The 21525-nt window shown below is 32.5% G+C and overlaps 1 protein-coding gene across 5 annotated transcripts in view; it reads left to right on the top strand.

The window, feature by feature from the left end:
- HDAC4 (histone deacetylase 4) overlaps positions 1 to 21525 on the top strand; it is a 115646-nt gene that overhangs the window by 77906 nt on the left and 16215 nt on the right. For 4 of the 5 annotated variants that reach the window (XM_075302519.1, XM_075302518.1, XM_075302516.1 and 1 more), the window contains exons 4-6: positions 18212 to 18319; positions 20808 to 20972; positions 21041 to 21114. In XM_075302519.1, coding sequence (XP_075158634.1) covers positions 18212 to 18319; positions 20808 to 20972; positions 21041 to 21114 — 347 coding nt within the window. The remainder of the gene's footprint in view (positions 1 to 18211; positions 18320 to 20807; positions 20973 to 21040; positions 21115 to 21525) is intronic. The other variant, XM_075302517.1, reaches the window with a different exon arrangement.

Below are 21525 nucleotides of genomic sequence, written 5' to 3'. Positions count from 1 at the left end.
TTTATTTCTGGGTGTGGATTTTTGAGAAATACAATTTTGAGAAAAATTTCATAAACAAAAAAAAAAAAGAATTTTTCAGTAGAACTAAACTAGATTTTTGTATCCCTATTGTAAACTACTGAATTATTGACAATAGACTTGAGCGCCAATATAGCTGAGCACTTTTCCATTTATCAGCAAATAACTTTTAATCTTGTAATCTATATATGACGTGATTTATTATACTTTTTTTACGTTTACTAATTCAAGATTAGCCCACTTAAGCTATTAATAGAATATTCCATAAATATATACCGTATATAGAGCCCCCCAAGTGTTATCAAAATCGATTATTGTAAAATACTATATTTTCTTATTGGAAATGTGGTAACTCTGGTGATTTGCCAAAGGAAACACATGTTATGTTATCTTATTTGATCATTACATAGCTCATTGTACACCGATAGTCTTTATTATTGTATAGTGAATATTATGAACTCCTTGTTGCCTTGATAAAGAAAACATTTTTATCCTTGTATCCAACTACTTTGATAAAGGTCATTGGATAAATCTAAAAGAAGCGATAAAATGCCAAGTCATGCAGCATTAATACCCAAAACAACAACGAGTCCCAGTTCACCTTTCTATCATGGCAAGGATATCCCCGTATTCATTGCAACTAGTTTATTTTCTGCCATATAAAAATAGTATTTTTTTTGTACAACAACAATAACAACAATGATTTTTATAAATACGCACAATAAATTTAACATATGAGAAACATTCGAAGGAAACGCATCAACTCTCGCACAAAGCCGAAACACACACACACACACAAACGCCAACATACATACATACATTCGAATGAAGAAGAAAAAATAAACTTTAGCGAAACGCAAATAACATTGTGTGTGCTAAAAATAAGTTGGGTGCACCATAATCATTATTAACGCCACCATGATCACTTGCTGCTACCTATTTATATATCGTCATCATTGTGTAAATCATTCAATTGTGTGGTACACAAGAGGAAGACTTCTGAAGGAAAAAAAAAAACAAAACAAAAAATAATAGGGGCAATATCTTCAAATAAGGTCATTATATCAATTTGAAGTAAGAGCAAAAAGGGCAATGGTGTAACCTTTGGAAATAATTTGAAGGGAAACAATCACATGACATTTAGAATAAAAAATATACTGAATAAAAGGCATTACTAAATTTTAGTACGCAGAAGAAAAAAAAATTAAAAAAAAACTGTGGAGAATCATGATTATTTGTACGAATATTAAAAAAAAATGGAAGAGCCAAACTACTCCACGTTTTATTTCCGAAAAATTTTCCAAAAACTTTTCAAATTTATATAAATTTAAAAAGTTTAACACACTCAACTATGTGTCTAAAGAACGGATCTAATATCGTCATTTTCGAGGCAAAAATCGGAATTGACAATTTTTTGACCATAATGCCGATAAATCAACAAAATTGCTAGCCCTGTGCGTGATGTTCTCAGAGAGTAGAAAAATACAAGAGAACGAAATTGTGAAGTGAAACTACAGCAGTAGGTGGCATACGGCAAGATTCTCTAATGTCATGCAATTTTTGTCTGCGTTCTCTCAAATATCATAAAAGGTGATACGGTCAAAATTTGGTCAATATAAACTTGACATATTTCTTTCAATTTTGGATTTAAAAAACCTGAACACCCCTTATTTTGAAGGTGTGTGTGTGTAGAATGTTGCTCCTATTTTGATTTTGGAATTCACTCTTCAGTTGTCAAAATGAAGAGCAGCGTATCAAAATTTTGCTCGCGCATCGCGAAAATCCGAGCTACTCGCACGCAAAGCTGGCAAAATCGCTAAAAGTTGCCAAATCAACCGTTACAAAAGTTTAAAGTGTTTGGGGAACGTTTGTCGACAGCCAGGAAGTCTGGATCGGGGGAAAATCGAAAACCGGAAGCCGCTGAGACGACAAAGAGAGTTGTTGGTAGTTTCAAGCGAAATCCTAACCTCTCTCTCCGAGATGCCGCAAATAAGCTGGGTGTATCGACTTACAAGAAGGTAGTGACTCCAAATCGCGATGATAAACAAAATACGACGGCCAAAGCGCTATCCCGGAGGCTGTACACGACGATGCTGACGAAGTTTGACTGCGTGGTAATGGACGACGAACAAGCAGCTTCCGGGACAGGAGTTTTATACGGCAAAAGGAAGGGGAAAGGTAGTAGATATTTTCAAGCACATAAAACTGTCAAAGTTCGCAAAGAAATATCTGGTTTGGCAAGCCATCTGTACCTGTGGCTTGAAAAGCAGCATTTTCATAGCTTCCGGGACTGTCAACCAAGAAATTTACGTGAAAGAGTGTTTGAATAAACGTCTGCTGCCTTTCCTGAAGAAACACGGTTGTTCCGTACTGTTTTGGCCGGATTTGGCATCTTGCCATTACGGTAAAAAGGCCATGGAGTGGTACGCCGCCAACAACGTGCAGGTGGTTCCCAAGGACAAGAACCCTCCCAACACGCGAGAGCTCCGCCCAATTGAGAAATACTGGGCTATTGTCAAGCGGAACCTAAAGAAGACCAAAAAAACTGCTAAGGACGCGCAGCAGTTCAAAGCAAACTGGCTTTCTGCGGCGAAGAAGATGGAGAAGGTGGCTGTACAAAATCTGATGGCAGGTGTCAAGCGTGAGGCCCGGCAATTCGGATTTGGAAAAGCGAAAGCCTAACTGAATATTTTTCCTGAATTTAATACTAATTGAACTTGAAAAAGAAATTTAATTTGATTTTTTAAATAAACGATTTCACCGATTTACACGCGTTTTCCCTTGACCAAATTTTGACCGTATCACCCTTTACAGTTTGAGTCGGCGTCACCCAGTTCTGTTCTCTGTCGGTTTTACGAAACAGTAAAAGAAGAAGGGAGCAGAAGAGAACTTTCCGGCCTCTTGTATTTCCTACTCTCTGATGTTATCATTTTATTATTGAGATAATCACTGGAATATTGGGAGAGAAAGAGAAAGAGGTAATCTTAACTTATGTTAATGTCATTAATTGTGACATTTATGGAAACCTGATCAGCAGTTAAGTCCCAAGACAGATATGTGCATAGTACGATTTAAAAGTTCGTCAGCTAACGTAGCACGGAGTTGCAAGAAAATGGGGGTTATTAGAATAAAAGAATATGATGAATAAAACGCATTACTAAATTTTAGTACACAGGGAAAAAATTAATTGTTTTAGGGATAATATAATAAACTTCTGTAAGATGATAAAACTTTTGAATATTAATATTTAGTTTTTATAATTTTATATATGTATATAGAGCACAATACAGAGTGGCTGTTATGTAATGCAACAAAGTAAATTATATTTTAATATACACTGAAAAAAAGCATGCCCGGTTCGAAAGATTTTGTCTTTAGTTTAAAAATTATGGTATTGATTCCGAGCCAAAAAAGCGGAGAATACAAGTGAGGATACTTTTAAGGCACAATTCTGCTTTAAATTTGGGTTTTGTGTACTTGCTTCTAGGAAGAAAATTTTAATTTTTCGCTTTTTCAGCTTGTTTTCTTCATATTCTATCAAAGTCCTTTGAAAACGAGTTAACGACATTTTTATTTTCCAAATTAAGACTCGACTTCGAGTAGAAATTATGCTATGTTTCAAGTAAAAAAGTCTTTAAAATAAAGTGTTGAAAAACATGTCCTATATTTGAACGATATTTTGTTTTGAAGTCAAGATGCAAAAAGACAACAACTTCAAAGATAATTTCATTAAATTTAAAGAATTTTTCTGAATTATTAAAGTCAAGTTGATCTTAGCTCAAACATTATTTCTTTGGTGCTTTTTTAGTCATACACAAATCATACGTGAAATATATTTCACACTGTCATTAGAGGTGAAGTAAAAATGTGATGAGAGTAAAATCCATTTAAATTCTACCAAACAAACAAATCTTCTACAGAAAATTTTGTAAAAAATTTAATTTCTATAGAAAATTTTGTAAAAATTTTTATTTCTTAAGAAAATTTTGTCAAAATTTTATTTCTATAGAAAATTTTGTCAAAATTGTACTTCTATAGAAAATTTTGTCAAAATTTCATTTCTATGGAAAATTTTGTCAAAATTTTATTTCTATAGAAAATTTTGTAAAAAATTTAATTTCTATAGAGAATTTTGTCAAAATTTTATTTCTATAGAAAATTTTATCAAAAATGTATTTCTATAGAAAATTTTGTCAACATTTTATTTCTATAGAAAATTTTGTAAAAAATTTAATTTCTATAGAAAATTTTGTAAAAAAATTTAATTTCTATAGAAAATTTTGTAAAAAAAATTAATTTCTATGGAAAATGTTGTCAAAATTTTGTTTCTATAGAAAATTTTGTCAAAATTTTATTTTTATAGAAAATTTTGTCAAAATTTTATTTTTATAGAAAATTTTGTCAAAATTTTATTTTTATAGAAAATTTTGTCAAAATTTTATTTTTATAGAAAATTTTGTCAAAATTTTGTTTTTATAGAAAATTTTGTCAAAATCTTATTTCTATAAAAAATTTTGTAGAAAATTTAATTTCTATAGAAAATTTTGTAAATATTTAATTTTTATAGAAAATTTTGTCAAAAATTAAATTTCTATAGAAAATTTTTTAAAAAATTTAATTTCTATAGAAAATTTTTTCAAAAATTAATTTCCATAGACAATGTTTGAAGAAGAATATTTTGCAAAATCTACCAAAAAATCAAGAATTCTACCAATCTACCAAACAGTAAAAAAACTACCATTTTCGTAGAATTCTACCAACTGTAGCAACCGTGGTTGAGATCTGGAGATTTAGGAATCCTTTGTGCGGTATTTCATCGGTCGTTAGGGCGCCCATTACAAAATAATCGTGTTTTCCAAAGTTTTCATGATCTTAAAATACGAATGCGAATTTTGTTTAGGATAGAAAACAAATTTCTGTAATATAAGGTATTTTTTTATTGTCCAAAAGTCGATACATTTTTCAATGAAGTTGTTTTGTCGTAAAATTTAAAAGAGAATTGTGTCTTAAAAGTATCCTTACATCAATACTCATGATAGTTCTGTTAGCCATTAAAAATGTTGTATCAATGCAAAGAGCTATTTCAGTGAGATTAGAGTATGCAAATAAAATTAGATATGTATCTCTCAATATGAGAGAAATATTGAGATGTACGATGTTATGATTGCATTCAGTGATGCCAAATTGGCAATTTTATATTGCGTTTAATTGCTACTTGTAAAATTGGTATTAGCTACACCCTCAAAAAAATCGCTTCTGGAACATATAGCCCAAACACATTTTGCTTCAAGCATATATATTTTCAGGATTGGTCCAAACAAAATATTGTCCCACAAAACGAATCCCCTTTCCCGATATTGGGATGGCCAAAATTTGAGCCCGATTAAACGACGTTAACACGTGCCGCTCGTCGCTCAAAATATGAAAAAAACGAATTTTTTGGCCAACAAGTTTGGCGGCACGTGTTAACGTCGTTTAATCGGGCTCAAATTTTGGCTATCCTAATATCTGAAAAGGGGATTCGTTTTGTGTGGTTGAGGCGAATGCTCCTAGTGGCACCAGGTCGCGTTTTCGAAGCTAAAGGCTGGCGTAACTCGGTTTGACTCAGAGTTACAACAATATTGTTCATAACATACATTTTTAAGGAGCTATCGTTTGTTATATCGTGCGTGTTTTTATTATTTACCGTTCTCGAGTTATGGCTCAATACGTCAACTTTTTGGCCAAAACATTCGTTTTTTTCAAATTTTGAGCGACGAGCGGCTTCGTTTCGTTTTGATGGGGTTAAGGCGAACAAGATTCCGACATTTTTTTTCACTCTAATTAACATATATGTTCCAAATATGTTATGTTAGTTTATGAACATTATAAAAATAAAACAATTTAAATAAAATATTGTTTTAAAAAATTTGAGTTCCAAACATATAGTTTTTACACCCAAACATATGACCCGCTTGTGTTTACCACTTGCCGTAAATTACGATTATTTATGAAATTTTTTATGTTGGCACAATATTGTCAAAGTAACCAAAATTTGCAGAAATGTGCATAAATAATGATCAAAATGTCCATTTTTATACCCTGCGCCACACTGTGGAACAGGGCATTATAAGTTAGTGCATATGTTTGTAACACCCAGAAGGAGACGAGATAGACACATGGTGTCTTTGGCAATAATGCTCAGGGTGGGCTCCTGAGTCGATATAGCGATGTCCGTCTGTCCGTCCGTCCGTCTGTCTGTGAACACATTTTTGTGATCAAAGTCTAGGTCGCAATTTTAGTCCAATCGCCTTCAAATTTGGCACATGTTCCTAATTTGGGTCAGAATAGAACCCTAAGAAATCGGTTCAGATTTAGATATAGCTCCCATATATATCTTTCGCCCGATATGGACTAATATGGTCCTAAAAGCCAGAGTTTTAGCCCAATTTGGTTGAAATTTCGCACAGGGAGTAGATTTAGCATTGTAGCTATGCGTGCTAAATTTGGTTGAAATCGATTCAGATTTAGATATAGCTCCCATATATATCTTTCGCCCGATATGGACTAATATGGTCCTAGAAGCCAGAGTTTTGGCCCAATTTGTTTGAAATTTTGCACTAGGAGTACAATTAGTAGTGCAGTTAAGTGTGCACAATTTGATTGAAATCGGTTCAGGTTTAGATATAGCTCCCATATATATCTTTCGCCCGATATGGACTAATATGGTCCTAGAAGCCAGAGTTTTGGCCCAATTTGTTTGAAATTTTGCACTAAGAGTACAATTAGTAGTGCAGTTAAGTGTGCACAATTTGATTGAAATCGGTTCAGATTTAGATATAGCTCCCATATATATCTTTCGCCCGATATGCACTTATATGGACCCAGAAGCCAGAGTTTTATCCCGATTAGCTTGAAATTTTGCACAAGGGGTACAATTGGTAGTATAGTCATGTGTGCCAAATTTGATTGAAATCGGTTCAGATTTAGATATAGCTTCCATATATATTTTTCGCCCGATATGGACTTATATGGCCCCAGAAGCCAGAGTTTTGGCCCAATTTGGTTGAAATTTTGCACTAGGAGTACAATTAGTAATATAGTCATGTGTGCCAAATTTGATTGAAATCGGTTCAGATTTAGATATAGCTCCCATATATATGTTTTTCTGATTTCGACAAAAATGGTCAAAATACCAACATTTTCCTTGTAAAATCGCCACTGCTTTGTCGAAAAGTTGTAAAAATGACTCTAATTTTCCTAAACTTCTAATACATATATATATCGAGCGATAAATCATAAATAATGTTTTGCGAAGTTTCCTTAAAATTGCTTCAGATTTAAATGTTTCCCATATTTTTTTACTAACATTGTGTTCCACCCTAGTGCATTAGCCGACTTAAATTTTGAGTCTATAGATTTTGTTGAAGTCTATCAAATTCTGTCCAGATCGAGTGATATTTAAATGTATGTATTTGGGACAAACCTTTATATATAGCACCCAACACATTTGACGGATGTGATATGGTATTGAAAATTTAGATCTACAAAGTGGTGCAGGGTATAAAATAGTCGGCCCCGACTTTTCTAGTTGTTTTATTTTTAATATTGTTCTCAGACCACAAAAAACTAAACCCAAAAAAAAATTATTAATAGACACAACAAAATAGCTACTAAAACCTGAACATTTCTGCTGAAAAGGGAAAAATAGTCACAGTTTGCTCAAATTGCAAGCATTGCCTGCTACTCATGTTAATCCTATCATTTTATTAGCTGAATTCGCTAGCCCCATTTTCATTATCGTTGGTAGAAGTAGTTATATATAAAATAGTAATTTTAAATAATTTTAATTCTAAAATAAAATAAATTTAAATTGGCTATCTTTTCTGGTTATAATTTAAAAAAATATCGATATTTCCTATGAAATTTGTTGGATCCAACTATTTTTTCTACTCAATAGTTGGCAACACTGATTGTGTTAGTGATTTCGCCACTGAGAGAGTGAAAGAGATAATCTTAGCTTATGTTAATGCCATGATTATGGCTTTAATTAGCACTGTTAAACTTCTTTAAAGTATGTTGGAATTTTGATTTTTTTTTTGAGCAAAAATTTATTTATAAAAATTTTAAATGATTAAACGTAAAATACTAATTTTTCAATCATTTTATTAAAGTAAAATTAAATCAATATAGCCATTTCTGATTATTCTTATATTCCATGTTCTAAACAACGAATACATACCCAAAGTTTTATACGAAAATATAAAACTGGCAAATTTTCTTTACTCATATATCCCATTTTTTTTTTTTGTATAAGTAATTTATTCATTACCCTGACCTTTAGACGAAAACAAACAATATATTTCAAACAAACGAAATGTTTGTCTGTATTTTATTGCATTACGTTTTTTTATTTTCAAAGTTATTCTTCCTTCGAGTGAAATTAGAGAGCGAACATTATTATTTTCCATTATAGATATATGTACCTATAAATATATCTCTATGTTTTTTAATAAATTAAAATTTTAATTAAATTCCTAGTAATTAAATCAAATGGCAAAAAATAAACAATACAATAAAATTTTCTTTCGTTTTATTTAGTAATACAGAAACAACCATCTATACCATTATAACAAATTCTATATATTAAGACATTAATGTCCACTGTTTTTCTTATATAGGAATAGAACAAAACACAAAAAAAAACCAAAAGCCATTTCGCTTAGCGTTGGTCATTTAATGGCTACAAACGCTCTAGGAGGTGGTTTCTATAGATGGACAGACAAACGGATATTTGACGGTGATATATGCAGATTTTCATTTATTTTGTATAGTATATGATTTTTGTTTTTTTTTATTTATATTTTGAAATACTACATTGCGGATATAGATATTTTATGTTCATTTGGGTCGTTTGTTGAACTCTGTGATGAGTGTTATAATAAATATATAATAGAAATATCAGCAATATTTTTTTTTAAATATTAAAATATTATGATAAATAAAAACAACATGTTTTGTGTATTTGAATTTTGTATACACTGACGGAAAACATTAATTTATAATGAAAGATTATGCAACACAAAAAATTGCAGGGCACTACAGTGAGCCCTCAAGGGACACTAAAGCCAATATAACACTTTTTTAGTTCATGGAAAATTTCTTCAATATGAATACGTTTTTTGGACTTTAATAACTTTTTGTGTACTTTTTGTGTATATGAACTAAAGAAAGGGGAAAAAAGTTATACAGAAATGAAATATAAAAGTTTACTAAATAGGTATTTCCTACAAATTAAAATATAAATTTTAAAAAATAATAAAATTTAATTTTTTAAAATTTGTAAATTTTACCACAAATGTGCCCATCTTGACCCTGAACATCGTAAGACATTTTCGCAATTTTGAACTCCAATTTGTTTCCTTCAGTATACAAAATTTTCATAAAACGAGTATATACAGTAGTAAGTTCGGCCGGGCCGAATCTTAAATAAAGGGTGATACGGTCAAAATTTGGTCAATATAAACTTGACGTACACAGAAAAAAATTTCAAGAAAATTTTTCCAATTAAAATCTTAATTGAGTTTTAAAAAATATTCAATTAAAAATTTAATTGAATCAACAAAATTTTTAATTGAAATAAAAATCAATCACACAAATTAATAGTATCAATTAATTTTTTAATTGGATCAATTAATTTTTTAATTGACTGTCAATTAATTTTTTAATTGATACTATCATTTCTGTGATTGAAGACAATTAAAAAATTAATTGGATCAATTAATTTCGTGATTGATTCAGAAAAATTTTTTTTGTGTGTATTTCTTTCAATTTTGCATTTAAAAAACCTGAACACCCCTCATTTTGAAGGTGTGTGTGTCTAGAATGTTGCTCCTATTTTGATTTTGGAATTCACTCTTCAGTTGTCAAAATGCCGTCCAAGCAAGAAGAGCAGCGTATCAAAATTTTGCTCGCGCATCGCGAAAATCAGAGCCAAATCAACCGTTACAAATGTAATTAAGGTGTTTGGGGAAAGTTTGTCGACAGCCTGGAAGTCTGGATCGGGGGGAAATCGAAAACCGGAAGCCGCTGAGACGACAAAGAGAGTTGCCGGTAGTTTCAAGCTAAACCCTAACCTCTCCGAGATGCCGCAAATAAGCTGGGTGTATCGTCTACAACCGTGCATCGAGCCAAAAAAACGAGCCGGACTATCGACTTACAAGAAGGTAGTGACTCCAAATCACGATGATAAACAAAATACGACGGCCAAAGCGCGATCCCGGAGGCTGTACACGACGATGCTGACGAAGTTTGACTGCGTGGTAATGGACGACGAAACCTACGTGAAAGCCGACTACAAGCAGCTTCCGGGACAGGAGTTTTATACGGCAAAAGGAAGGGGAAAGGTAGCAGATATTTTCAAGCACATAAAACTGTCAAAGTTCGCCAAGAAATATCTGGTTTGGCAAGCCATCTGTACCTGTGGCTTGAAAAGCAGCATTTTCATATCTGTCAACCAAGAAATTTACGTGAAAGAGTGTTTGAATAAACGTCTGCTGCGTTTCCTGAAGAAACACGATTGTTCCGTACTGTTTTGGCCGGATTTGGCATCTTCCCATTACGGTAAAAAGGCCATGGAGTGGTACGCCGCCAACAACGTGCAGGTGGTTCCCAAGGACAAGAACCCTCCCAACACGCTAGAGCTCCGCCCAATTGAGAAATACTGGGCTATTGTCAAGCGGAACCTACAGAAGACCAAAAAACTGCTAAGGACGAGCAGCAGTTCAAGGCAAACTGACTTTCTGCGGCGAAGAAGGTGGACAAGGTGGCTGTACAAAATCTGATGGCAGGTGTCAAGCGTGAGGTTCGGCAATTCGGATTTGGAAAAGCGAAAGCCTAACTGAATATTTTTCCTGAATTTTATACTAATTGAACTTGAAAAAGAAATTTAATTTGATTTTTTAAATAAACGATTTCACCGATTTACACGCGTTTTCCCTTGACCAAATTTTGACCGTATCACCCTTTACTCACCACCATGAATCAAATATAATAGTTTCCTTTGAAAATTTCAGGGGGGTTTGATGACAGATATTTTCCCAAGCAGATCAGTGCGCTTTCTATACCCCAGCAAAAAAATTTGGAAGTTCTTCCAAAGGCACAACTTTAAAAGCACTTCCAGAAGATGCACTCCCAATGATGTTCTTTATTTTAACTACCCAGAAAGTTCTTTTAATTCAATATTTTTTAACTTGGTTTTTTCATACATTTACGGACATTTTCATGTAGCTCCGTTAGGCTTTAACTGCCAGTTAACAGAATGTAAATTGCAAATATCTTCTCTTCAGTTAACTTTAACTGAAAAATGTTCGTCAGTTAAGTTCCTAACTAGCATATGGAATATATATGCAAGATGACAGCTTCGTTCATAATACGGTTTAAAAGTTGGTTATTTAACGGAACACTAACGGAGCTTTATGAAAATGGGGGTTAATGGGTAATTTTAACTTTTTTTGTTTCAAATAGATTAAAAACAAATGATACAAATCATTTAAATTTTGAAAATATTTGAGGTCAAACGTTTCCGACAAGCGTTAGAAAACATTAAAAATTACAAAAAATTATAAAAATTATTTATTTGACAAAATATCACAGAATTTTTTAATTTACATCCAAAACATTGAATTCGGATCACACCTAAAGAAGTGATGCAAATTCAGTGCAACGGCTGTTGAAATGGAGGACTTCCGTCCTATGACAAGCCCGTGTTAAGTTCATCGCTTCTGCGTCAATTTTGCACCACTTCCGGATCCAAAAAGAACATTTTCATTACTTTTTTGGCGACGCTTTTTTTTGCTGGGAAGTGAAATCGGGGTATATGAAGGCCTTACCAAATAGACCGATAAAACTAAATCATATATACTTTGTTATGGGTCTAAAATGCCAGTATATTTTCTAGAAACCTTAGGAGTTAAATCGGGAGTTCGGTGTAATAGGGGCTATACCAAAACATGGAATGATACAAACTACGGATTCTAGAAGCCCAAGAAGTAAATTTGGAAATCGGTCTATATGGGGGCTATATCAAAACATGGTCCGATAATCACCATTTTCGGCACATCTCTTTATTTTCGTAGAATACCTCTAGATTTCTAATTTCAGGCAAATTGGGTATAAACTTCGGATTCTAGAAGCCCAAGAAGTAAAATCGGGAGATCGACCTATATGGGACCTATATCAAAACTTCGACCGATAATCACCATTTTCGGCACATCTCTTTATTTTCCTAGAATACCTCTACATTTACAATTTCAGGCAAATTGTGTAAAAACTACGGATTCTAGAAGCCCAAGAAGTAAAATCGGGAGATCGGCCTATATGGGGGCAATATCGAAACATGGTCCGATAATCACCATTTTCAGCAGATCTCTTTATTTTCCTAGAATACCTCTAGATTTACAATTTCAGGCAAATTGGGTAAAAAATACGGATTCTAGAAGCCCAAGAAGTAAAATCGGGAGATCGGTCTATATGGGGTCTATATCAAAACATGGACCTATACTCACCATTTTCGGCACACCTCTTTAAGGTCCTAGAATACTTCTAGATTTCCGGTTTGAGGCAAATTGGGTAAAAATTACGAATTCTAGAAGACCAATAAGTAAACTCGGGAGATCGGTCTATATGGTGGCTATATCAAATCAGGGTCCGATAATCACCATTTTCGGCACATCTCTTTATTTTCCTAGAATATCTCTAGATTTCCAATTGCAGGCAAATTGGGTAAAAAATACGGATTCTAGAAGCCCAAGAAGTAAAATCGGGAGATCGGCCTATATGGGGGCTATATCAAAACATCGACCGATAATCACCATTTTCGGCACATCTCTTTATTTTCCTAGAATACCTCTAGAAGCCCAAGAAGTAAATCTGGAGATCGGTCTATATGGGGGCTATATCAAAACATCGACCGATAATCACCATTTTCGGCACATCTCTTTATTTTCCTAGAATACCTATCCATTTCCAACTTCAGGCAAATTGTGTAAAAACTACGGATTCTGCAAGCCCAAGAAGTAAAATCTGGAGATCGGTTTATATGGGGGCTATATCAAAACGTGGTCCGATACTCACCATTTTCGGCACATGTCTTTATTTTCCTAGAATATCTCTAGATTTCCAATTTCAGGCAAATTGGGTAAAAAATACGGATTCTAGAAGCCCAAGAAGTAAAATCGGGAGATCGGTCTATATGGGGGCTATATCGAAACATGGACCTACACTCACCATTTTCGGCACACCTCTTTAAGGTCCTAGAATACTTCTAGATTTCCGGTTTGAGGCAAATTGGGTAAAAATTACGAATTCTAGAAGGCCAATAAGTAAACTCGGGAGATCGGTCTATATGGTGGCTATATCATAACATGGACCGGTATTCGCACACGTCTTTAAGGTCCTAGAGATCCTCTAGGTTTCAAATTTCAGGTTAATTGGATTAAAACTACGGATTCTAGAAGCCCAAGAAATAAAATCGGGAGATCGGTCTATATGGGGGCTATATCAAAACATGGACCGATACTCCCCATTTTCGGCACGCCTCTTTATGGTCCTAGAATACCTCTAGATTTCCAATTTCAGGCAAATTGGGTAAAAAATACGGATTGTAGAAGCCCAAGAAGCAAAATCGGGAAATCGGTCCATACGGGGGCTATACCAAAACATGGACCGATAGGCACCATTTTCAGTACACTTGTTGATGGTCCTAAAATCCCTCTAGACTTCCAATTTCAGGCAATTTGGATAAAAACTACAGTTTTTATAAGCCCAAGACACCAAATCGGAAGGTCGGTCTATATGGGGACTATATCAAAACTTGGACCGATATAGCCCATCTTCGAAATTGACCTGCCTGCAAACTAAAGACGAATCTGTGCCAAATTTCAGGACGATAGCTCCATTATTGAAGGCTGTAGCGTGATTACAACAGACAGACAGACGGACATGCTTATATCGTCTTAGAATTTCTGCCTGATCAAGAATATATACTTTATATAGTCGGAAATCGATATTTCGATGTGTTACACCATTCTATGGTGGTGGGTAGGTAAGGTTAGGTGGCAGCCCGATGTATCAGGCTCACTTAGACTATTCAGTCCAAATTTAACTGATTTGTAAAAAAACACCGATATTAAAAAATAAATAAATATTTTTTTGACAAATTCAAGCAAATTTATTAGATGTAATTAATTTTTATACCCACCACCGTGGTGCAATGGTTAGCATGCCCGCCTTGCATACACAAGGTCGTGGGTTCGATTCCTGCTTCGACCGAACACCAAAAAGTTTTCCAGCGGTGGATTATCCCACCTCAGTAATGGTGGCGACATTTCTGAGGGTTTCAAAGCTTCTCTAAGTGGTTTCACTGCAATGTGGAACGCCGTTCGGACTCGGCTATAAAAAGGAGGTCCCTTGTCATTGAGCTTAACATGGAATCGGACAGCACTCAGTGATAAGAGAGAAGTTCACCAATGTGGTATCACAGTGGACTGAATAGTCTAAGTGAGCCTGATCGGGCTGCCACCTAACCTAACCTACGTTAGTTAGATAAAAAAAGATATACATACATATATTCCACAAAATAGTTCAGAATTTCTTACCAGGGTTTCCTTCTATATTTCGGTATTTGGCAACCCTAGTATTGCAATTCTCCAAGTCACAGCTCTATCGTAAAAATTTACATTTTTCAGGTTATACGTTCTCAGAACATTTTTAAATACGAGCGCTATTTGTGTTGTTTACAGCAACTTTAAAGATTTATCTCACCCAAAAAAAAAAAAAAAATGGAACTAAATCGGCAACATTTGTCTGTAATTATTTTTTACAACTTTGCATCGATAAACTTAATTAAAATTTTTTACAATGAATCTCCGTCAAATACCATTGTAATATATAGTATATTTTTTATTTGTAATTAATTCTATGATTGTTATTATCATTCTCGTGATTGAAGCCATAATCATCCATTTCTATCTTGTTAATATTCATTTTGCATTCACCAATTTATGTAAACTTCTTTTTAATGTTAAATTGCCTTAACATGGATCATTCATGTTAAATACTCATTACAGTGTGATGTAGTCATTAGTCATTGCCAGGGCTGCCAATAAAATTTTAAGAAAAAACGTCACTTTTTCCCGAAAAGATCGTCATAATCGGCACTTGCATTATAAAAATCGTAAAAAAGTCGTATTTTTTGGTTAAAAACAAAACAAATGTATTCATTTCATATAAAAACACACAATTCTACTATAATTAGTACATGCGTAGTACAAACATTCTGAGTATGCCATAGCCGAAAAGTATGCGAAAGCCATCCAGTAACTCTTTGCATATTCTAAATTTCAACTTCCAAACATAAAAAACAATAAATGCATACAGATTTTATATCCTAATCCACATAGTGTTTAGGTAATAATAACATTTATTTACTTTAGACGGTATAAAACATACTGATCGACTCAGAATCACCTCCTGAGTCGATTTATTCGTATTCGGCCGTTCATCGGTCGGTCTGTCTATGTATTGTTCGCAGGATTCCGATCGCAATTATTATATATATGCATCGCCCGATTTCAACAAATGGGGTCGTATTGAGCCTATTTACTAACCGGTCGTCTTCAAATTTAATACATGGTAATTAAGTTCCCTTAAAGTAAGCAAAATGTAATCGAAATCGGTTAAGATTTCGAATTCGCTCGATTTTCCCAAATTTTTGAACGGATTAAATATGGTCATTTTCGAGGCAAAAATCGGAAACTGCTATTTTTTCAGACAAAAATCGTCAAAATGCCGATAAATCGGCAAAATTGGCAGCCCTGGTCATTGCTATGCTAGCGATTATTTACAATAACAAAAACCTTAACTCTCTTGCTCTCAAAATCTCAGTTGTATTTGATTTGTAGACGACGAATTTTTATTTTGGACCAACATTTTTCCACAATTCGTACCAGCGAACCATTTTTCCAAATTAAATTAAATATAATTTAAAAGTTTAAATTTTTCCAAAATTTTACTTCGACAGAAAATTTTGTCAAATTTTTATTTCTATTGAAAATTTTTATTTCTATAGAATTTTTTGTCAAAAAGATATAACATCTATAGAAAATTTCGTGAAAATTTTATTTCTAAAGCGATTATTTACAATAACAAAAACCTTAACTCTCTTGCTCTCAAAATCTCAGTTGTATTTGATTTGTAGACAACGAATTTTTATTTTGGACCAACATTTTTCCAAAATTTGTACCAGCGGACAATTTTTCCAAATTAAATTAATATAATTTAAAAGTTAAAATTTTACTTCGATAGAAAATGTTGTCAAATTTTTATTTCTATTGAAAACTTTTATTTCTATAGAATTTTTTGTCAAAATTTTAAATCTATTGAAAATTTTGTGAAAATTTTATTTCTATAGAAATTTTTTTCTAACTTTTATTTCTATAGAAAATTTTGACAACATTTTATCAAAATTTTATTTCTATGGAGGATTTTGTCAAAATTTTATTTCTACACAGACAAAAATTTCACAAATTTTTTCCAATCTTAATTGAGTTTTGAAAAATATTCAATTAAAAATTTAATTGATTCAATTTAATTCAATTGAAACAAAAATCCGTCACACACATTAATAGTATGAATTAATTTTTAATTGGATTTTTTAATTGACTGTCAATTAATCTTTTAGGCTGTCAATCTTTTAATTGATACTATCATTTCTGTGGTTGAAGACATTTCAATTGAAAAATCAATTGGATCAAGTAATTTCGTGATTGAATCAGAAAAAATTTTTTTGTGAGTATAGAAAATTTTGTGAAAAAGTTATTTCTAAAAAAAAATTTGTCACAATTTTACTTCTATAGAAAATGTCAACATTTTATTTCTATAGAAAATTTTGACAAAATTTTATTTCTATAGAAACTTTTGGCATTTTTTTTTCTGTAGAAAACTTTGTTAAAATTTAGAAATTTTTATCAAAATGTTATTTCTTTAGAAAATTTTGTCAAAATTTATTTTTTATAGAAAATTTGTCATCGCAAAATTTTATTTCTATAGAAAATTTTGTCAATATTTTATTTCTATAGAATATTTGTAGTTCACCACTGTCGTATCTATTCAAAATATTTTAAAGTTTATTTCTGTACAAAATTGTATTTCTATAAAAAAAATTTTGTTTGTTTATTTCTATAGAAATTTTTGTCAAAATTTTATTTCTATATCAAATTTTTACAAAATGTTCTTTCTATACAAAAAAAGAAATTCACCACTGTGGTATCTATACAAAATATTTTAAAGTTTATTTCTATACAAAATTGTATTTCTATAGAAATTTTTTTGTTTGTTTATTTCTATAGAAATTTTTGTCAAAATTTTATTTCTACAGAAAATTTTGTCAAAATTTTATATTAAAATGGACCAAAATCCACCAAATTCCATTTGGTCCGACCATCGGACCAAGTTTAAAAAATAATTTTTTCGGACCAAAATGGCAACCCTGTTTGTAGATGCTGCCAATGATAACTTCTTTTCAGCGTTGCCAATTTAACTTTTTCTATATCGCTATATCTAGCTGTTTTTGAAGTCGTTTAGCGGGAAAATGCATTTATGGTTTTTTATGACCCTTTTAGCGATTTTCAGCCAATTTATTTTCGACATGTTTCTTTTGAGATTTGGACAAAACTGTGTTTTGGTCAAAACATTGCTGCCCGAATTACATATTTCAAAGCACAATAACAATGACTCCCGTCACTATTTTGTAGCAAATACGGTTTGTTGTAAATTTGTTGACTAGCTTATTCAAGTTATTACATTATTCCCAAGTTAAAAAATTAGGTGAATTCTTTTGTATGCAAGAAAAAAAAAACAGAAAATAAAGCTTTGAATGTGGTACAATATTTTTAATGTCAAAAAATAGAATAAACAATTTCGTATTTTGTGATAGTGATATTATCGTTTTCGTGATTCAAGAAATTTTAATTAGAAATTAATTGGATCAATTATTTGGAACCAAAAGCTGTTTATTTCTATATAGTATTACACCTATTGAAAAAATACAAAAATACTTTTTCAATATTTTTTATAATAATTCATATATCATAGAGATTGTGCTTTTTTATCATCTATATTTATAAGTGTTTCCCGTTTTGTGTTTTTTTTTCAGTTAAAACAGAAACAAGAATTACAAAAGCAGTTGCTATTTCATTCGTTTCAAGAGAAAACCAAGGAACTGGAGTTACAGCATAAAATACAATTGGAAAATAAATTCCATGTAAGTCTTAATATTTCAAAATTATTTGTTTTTTCAAATGTCCATATAGTTCTGCATCAAAATATCTTTAACACTGCTTTGCTTTGCCAACAAAAAAATTATAATAATTTATTGAATATTGAATATGTGACCACGGTTGCCACTCGTGCAAAAAATAATCTACCAAAATTTTACTGAAAATCTACCATATATAAAAAAAATCTTATTTTGAAGTTTTTGATCAAAATTTTTACTTCTATAGAAAATTTTGTCAATATTCATTTGCATTCACCAATTTATGTAAACTCCTTTTCAATGTTAAATTGCATTAACATAGATCATGTTAAATACTCACTACAGTGTGATGTGGTCATTAGTCATTGTTGTACTAGTGATTATTTACAATAACAAAAACTTTAACTCTCTTGCTCTCAAAATCTTAGTTGTATTTGATTTGTAGATGCTACCAATGATAACTGTTTATCTCTTGCTTTCAATTGTACTTTTTATACCCTCCACCATAGGATGGGGGGTATATTAACTTTGTCATTCCGTTTGTAACACATCGAAATATTGCTCTAAGACCCCATAAAGTATATATATTCTGGGTCGTGATGAAATTCTGAGTCGATCTGAGCATGTCCGTCCGTCCGTCTGTTGAAATCACGCTAACTTCCGAACGAAACAAGCTATCGACTTGAAACTTGGCACAAGTAGTTGTTATTGATGTAGGTCGGATGGTATTGCAAATGGGCCATATCGGTCCACTTTTACGTATAGCCCCCATATAAACGGACCCCCAAATTTGGCTTGCGAGGCCTCTAAGAGAAGCAAATTTCATCCGATCCGGCTGAAATTTGGTACATGGTGTTAGTATATGGTCTCTAAGAACCGTGCAAAAATTGGTCCACATCGGTCCATAATTATATATAGCCCCCATATAAACCGATCCCACGATTTGGTTTGCGAAGCCTCTAAGAGAAGCAAATTTCATCCGATTCGGCTGAAATTTGGTACATGGTGTTAGTATATGGTCTCTAACAACCATGCAAAAATTGGTCCACATCGGTCCATAATTATATATAGCCCCATATAAACCGATCCCCCGATTTGGCTTTCGGAGCCTCTAAGAGAAGCAAATTTCATCCGATCCGGCTGAAATTTGGTACATGGTGTTAGTATATAGTCTCTAACAACCATGCAAAAGTTGGTCCACATCGGTCCATAATTATATATAGCCCCCATATAAACCGATCACCAGATTTGACCTCCGGAGACTCTTGGAAGACCAAAATTCATCTGATTCAGTTGAAATTTGGTACGTGGTGTTAATATATGGCCTCAAACTCCCATGCAAAAATTGGTCGAAATCGGTCCATAGTTATATATAGCCCCCATATAAACCGATCCCCAGATTTGACCTCCGGAGCCCCTTGGAAGAGCAAAATTCATCCGATTCGGTTGAAATTTGGTACGTGATGTTAGTATATGGTATCCAACAACCATGCAGGAATTGGTTCATATCAGTCCATAATTATATATAGCACCCATATAAACCGTTCCCCAGAGTTGACCTCCGGTGCCTTTTGGAGAAGCAAAATTCATCCGATCTGGTTGAAATTTTGTACGTGGTTAGTATATTATATTTAACAACCATGTTAAAAGTGGTCCATAATCATATATAGTCCCCATATAAACCGATCCCTAGATTTGGTTTTGGAGCCTCTTGGAGGAGCAAATTTCGTCCGCGTCAGTTGAAATTTAGTACATTGTGCTAGTATATGGCCGTTAACTACCAATTGTGGCAACCGTGTATGTGACCCTTACAGAGAGTATTAAGAAAACAAGAAGACGAAAATTTCTCTTCTACAAAAACAACAAATGTCAACCGTATAGATGTCGCATAATGCAGTTATAATTTCAAATTGTCTGCCAAAAAAATTAATAGAATGAAAAGATTTATATAAAAGAACATTTGTTATTACAAAGTAGGTTCTAAATCATATTTTCTTTACGTTTCATTAAGCCGGCAGATAACTGAACTGGGTGACGCCGACGTACTCTGTATGATATTCGACAAAAACTGCATGATATTAGAGAAATTTTCCTCATGACCCCACCTACTGACGCAGTTTCGCTTGACAGTTTCGTTCTCTTGTTTTCTTAATACTCTTTGACCCATACCAGAAGTTTTAAATGCCTACTATATGTTCCATATTATAAATTCTAACAAGGTCAGTTCCAACATGCCCAATATAGCATATATCGGTTGCTTAGAAATTGAAAAAAAAAAGTTTTTGAATAATAAAAATAAATTCATATTAGTCTCCTTGAACAATAACACCGGAGAGCTTTACTCAAAACTCATCAGTGATCCCTATTTCGAATTCGAAATTCACAAATTCTTTGCTTTCTTTTATGTATATCTGATGTAAAACTTTTGACAATTTCTGCAAAAAAAAAAAAACTAGCCCAAAAATGCAAACATTTTCGTACTTTATTAATTTAGTTTGCGGTGCATTCACATGGCGCTTTCCAGGAACTACAAGAACAAAGGATTGTCACAGCAGCAGTGGAGGAGCAACAGCAAAGGGAACGACGAGAAAGAGAGGCGGTGGTTAAGCGCAAAGAGAACAGTGCAAATGCTAGTCCCGAGGTGAAGCAAATTTTAAATGTAAGTTCATTTATTGCTTTTAATTGCAAAACTAAAATATTAATAAAAACCATTTGTTTATTTTTTAGTGTTTCATATTGAATCGCAAGCAGGCGGCAGCATCACCCAATGGCATGCAAACTTCATCACCCTATCGTAACAGGTATTTAAAAAAGAACTATTGGAGTAAGGAAAATTTCATTAGGCTATTAAATTAACTTAGCAATCTAGAATTTCATTTCGGAAGAAGGAATTAGTTTTGTATGTAAACTAAATTAGTATTAAGGGATATTTTCTATTATTTTAATCATATTAAGCTACACAAAAAATATCACTAATTAAAATTAAAAAGTTTATTGAAATTTAAAACGTAATCTATTAAAAAATTAATTGATACAATTAATGTAATCAAATTAAAAAATTAAAATTAAGATGATAGAAAATGTTTACATTTTAAATTAAAATATTAATTATCCCAATCAACATTTTAATTAAATCAAAAACTATTTCCAATGTAAAAATTTGGAAATAATTAGTTTCATAAAATTTTTTCTCCAAAACAAAGAAAAATCTA

This window comes from Haematobia irritans, chromosome 3 (assembly GCF_050003625.1).
Source record: "Haematobia irritans isolate KBUSLIRL chromosome 3, ASM5000362v1, whole genome shotgun sequence".
Lineage (NCBI taxonomy): Eukaryota > Metazoa > Arthropoda > Insecta > Diptera > Muscidae > Haematobia > Haematobia irritans.
Note: the sequence above shows the minus strand (reverse complement) of the source record. Positions and strands in the feature narration are given on the sequence as shown.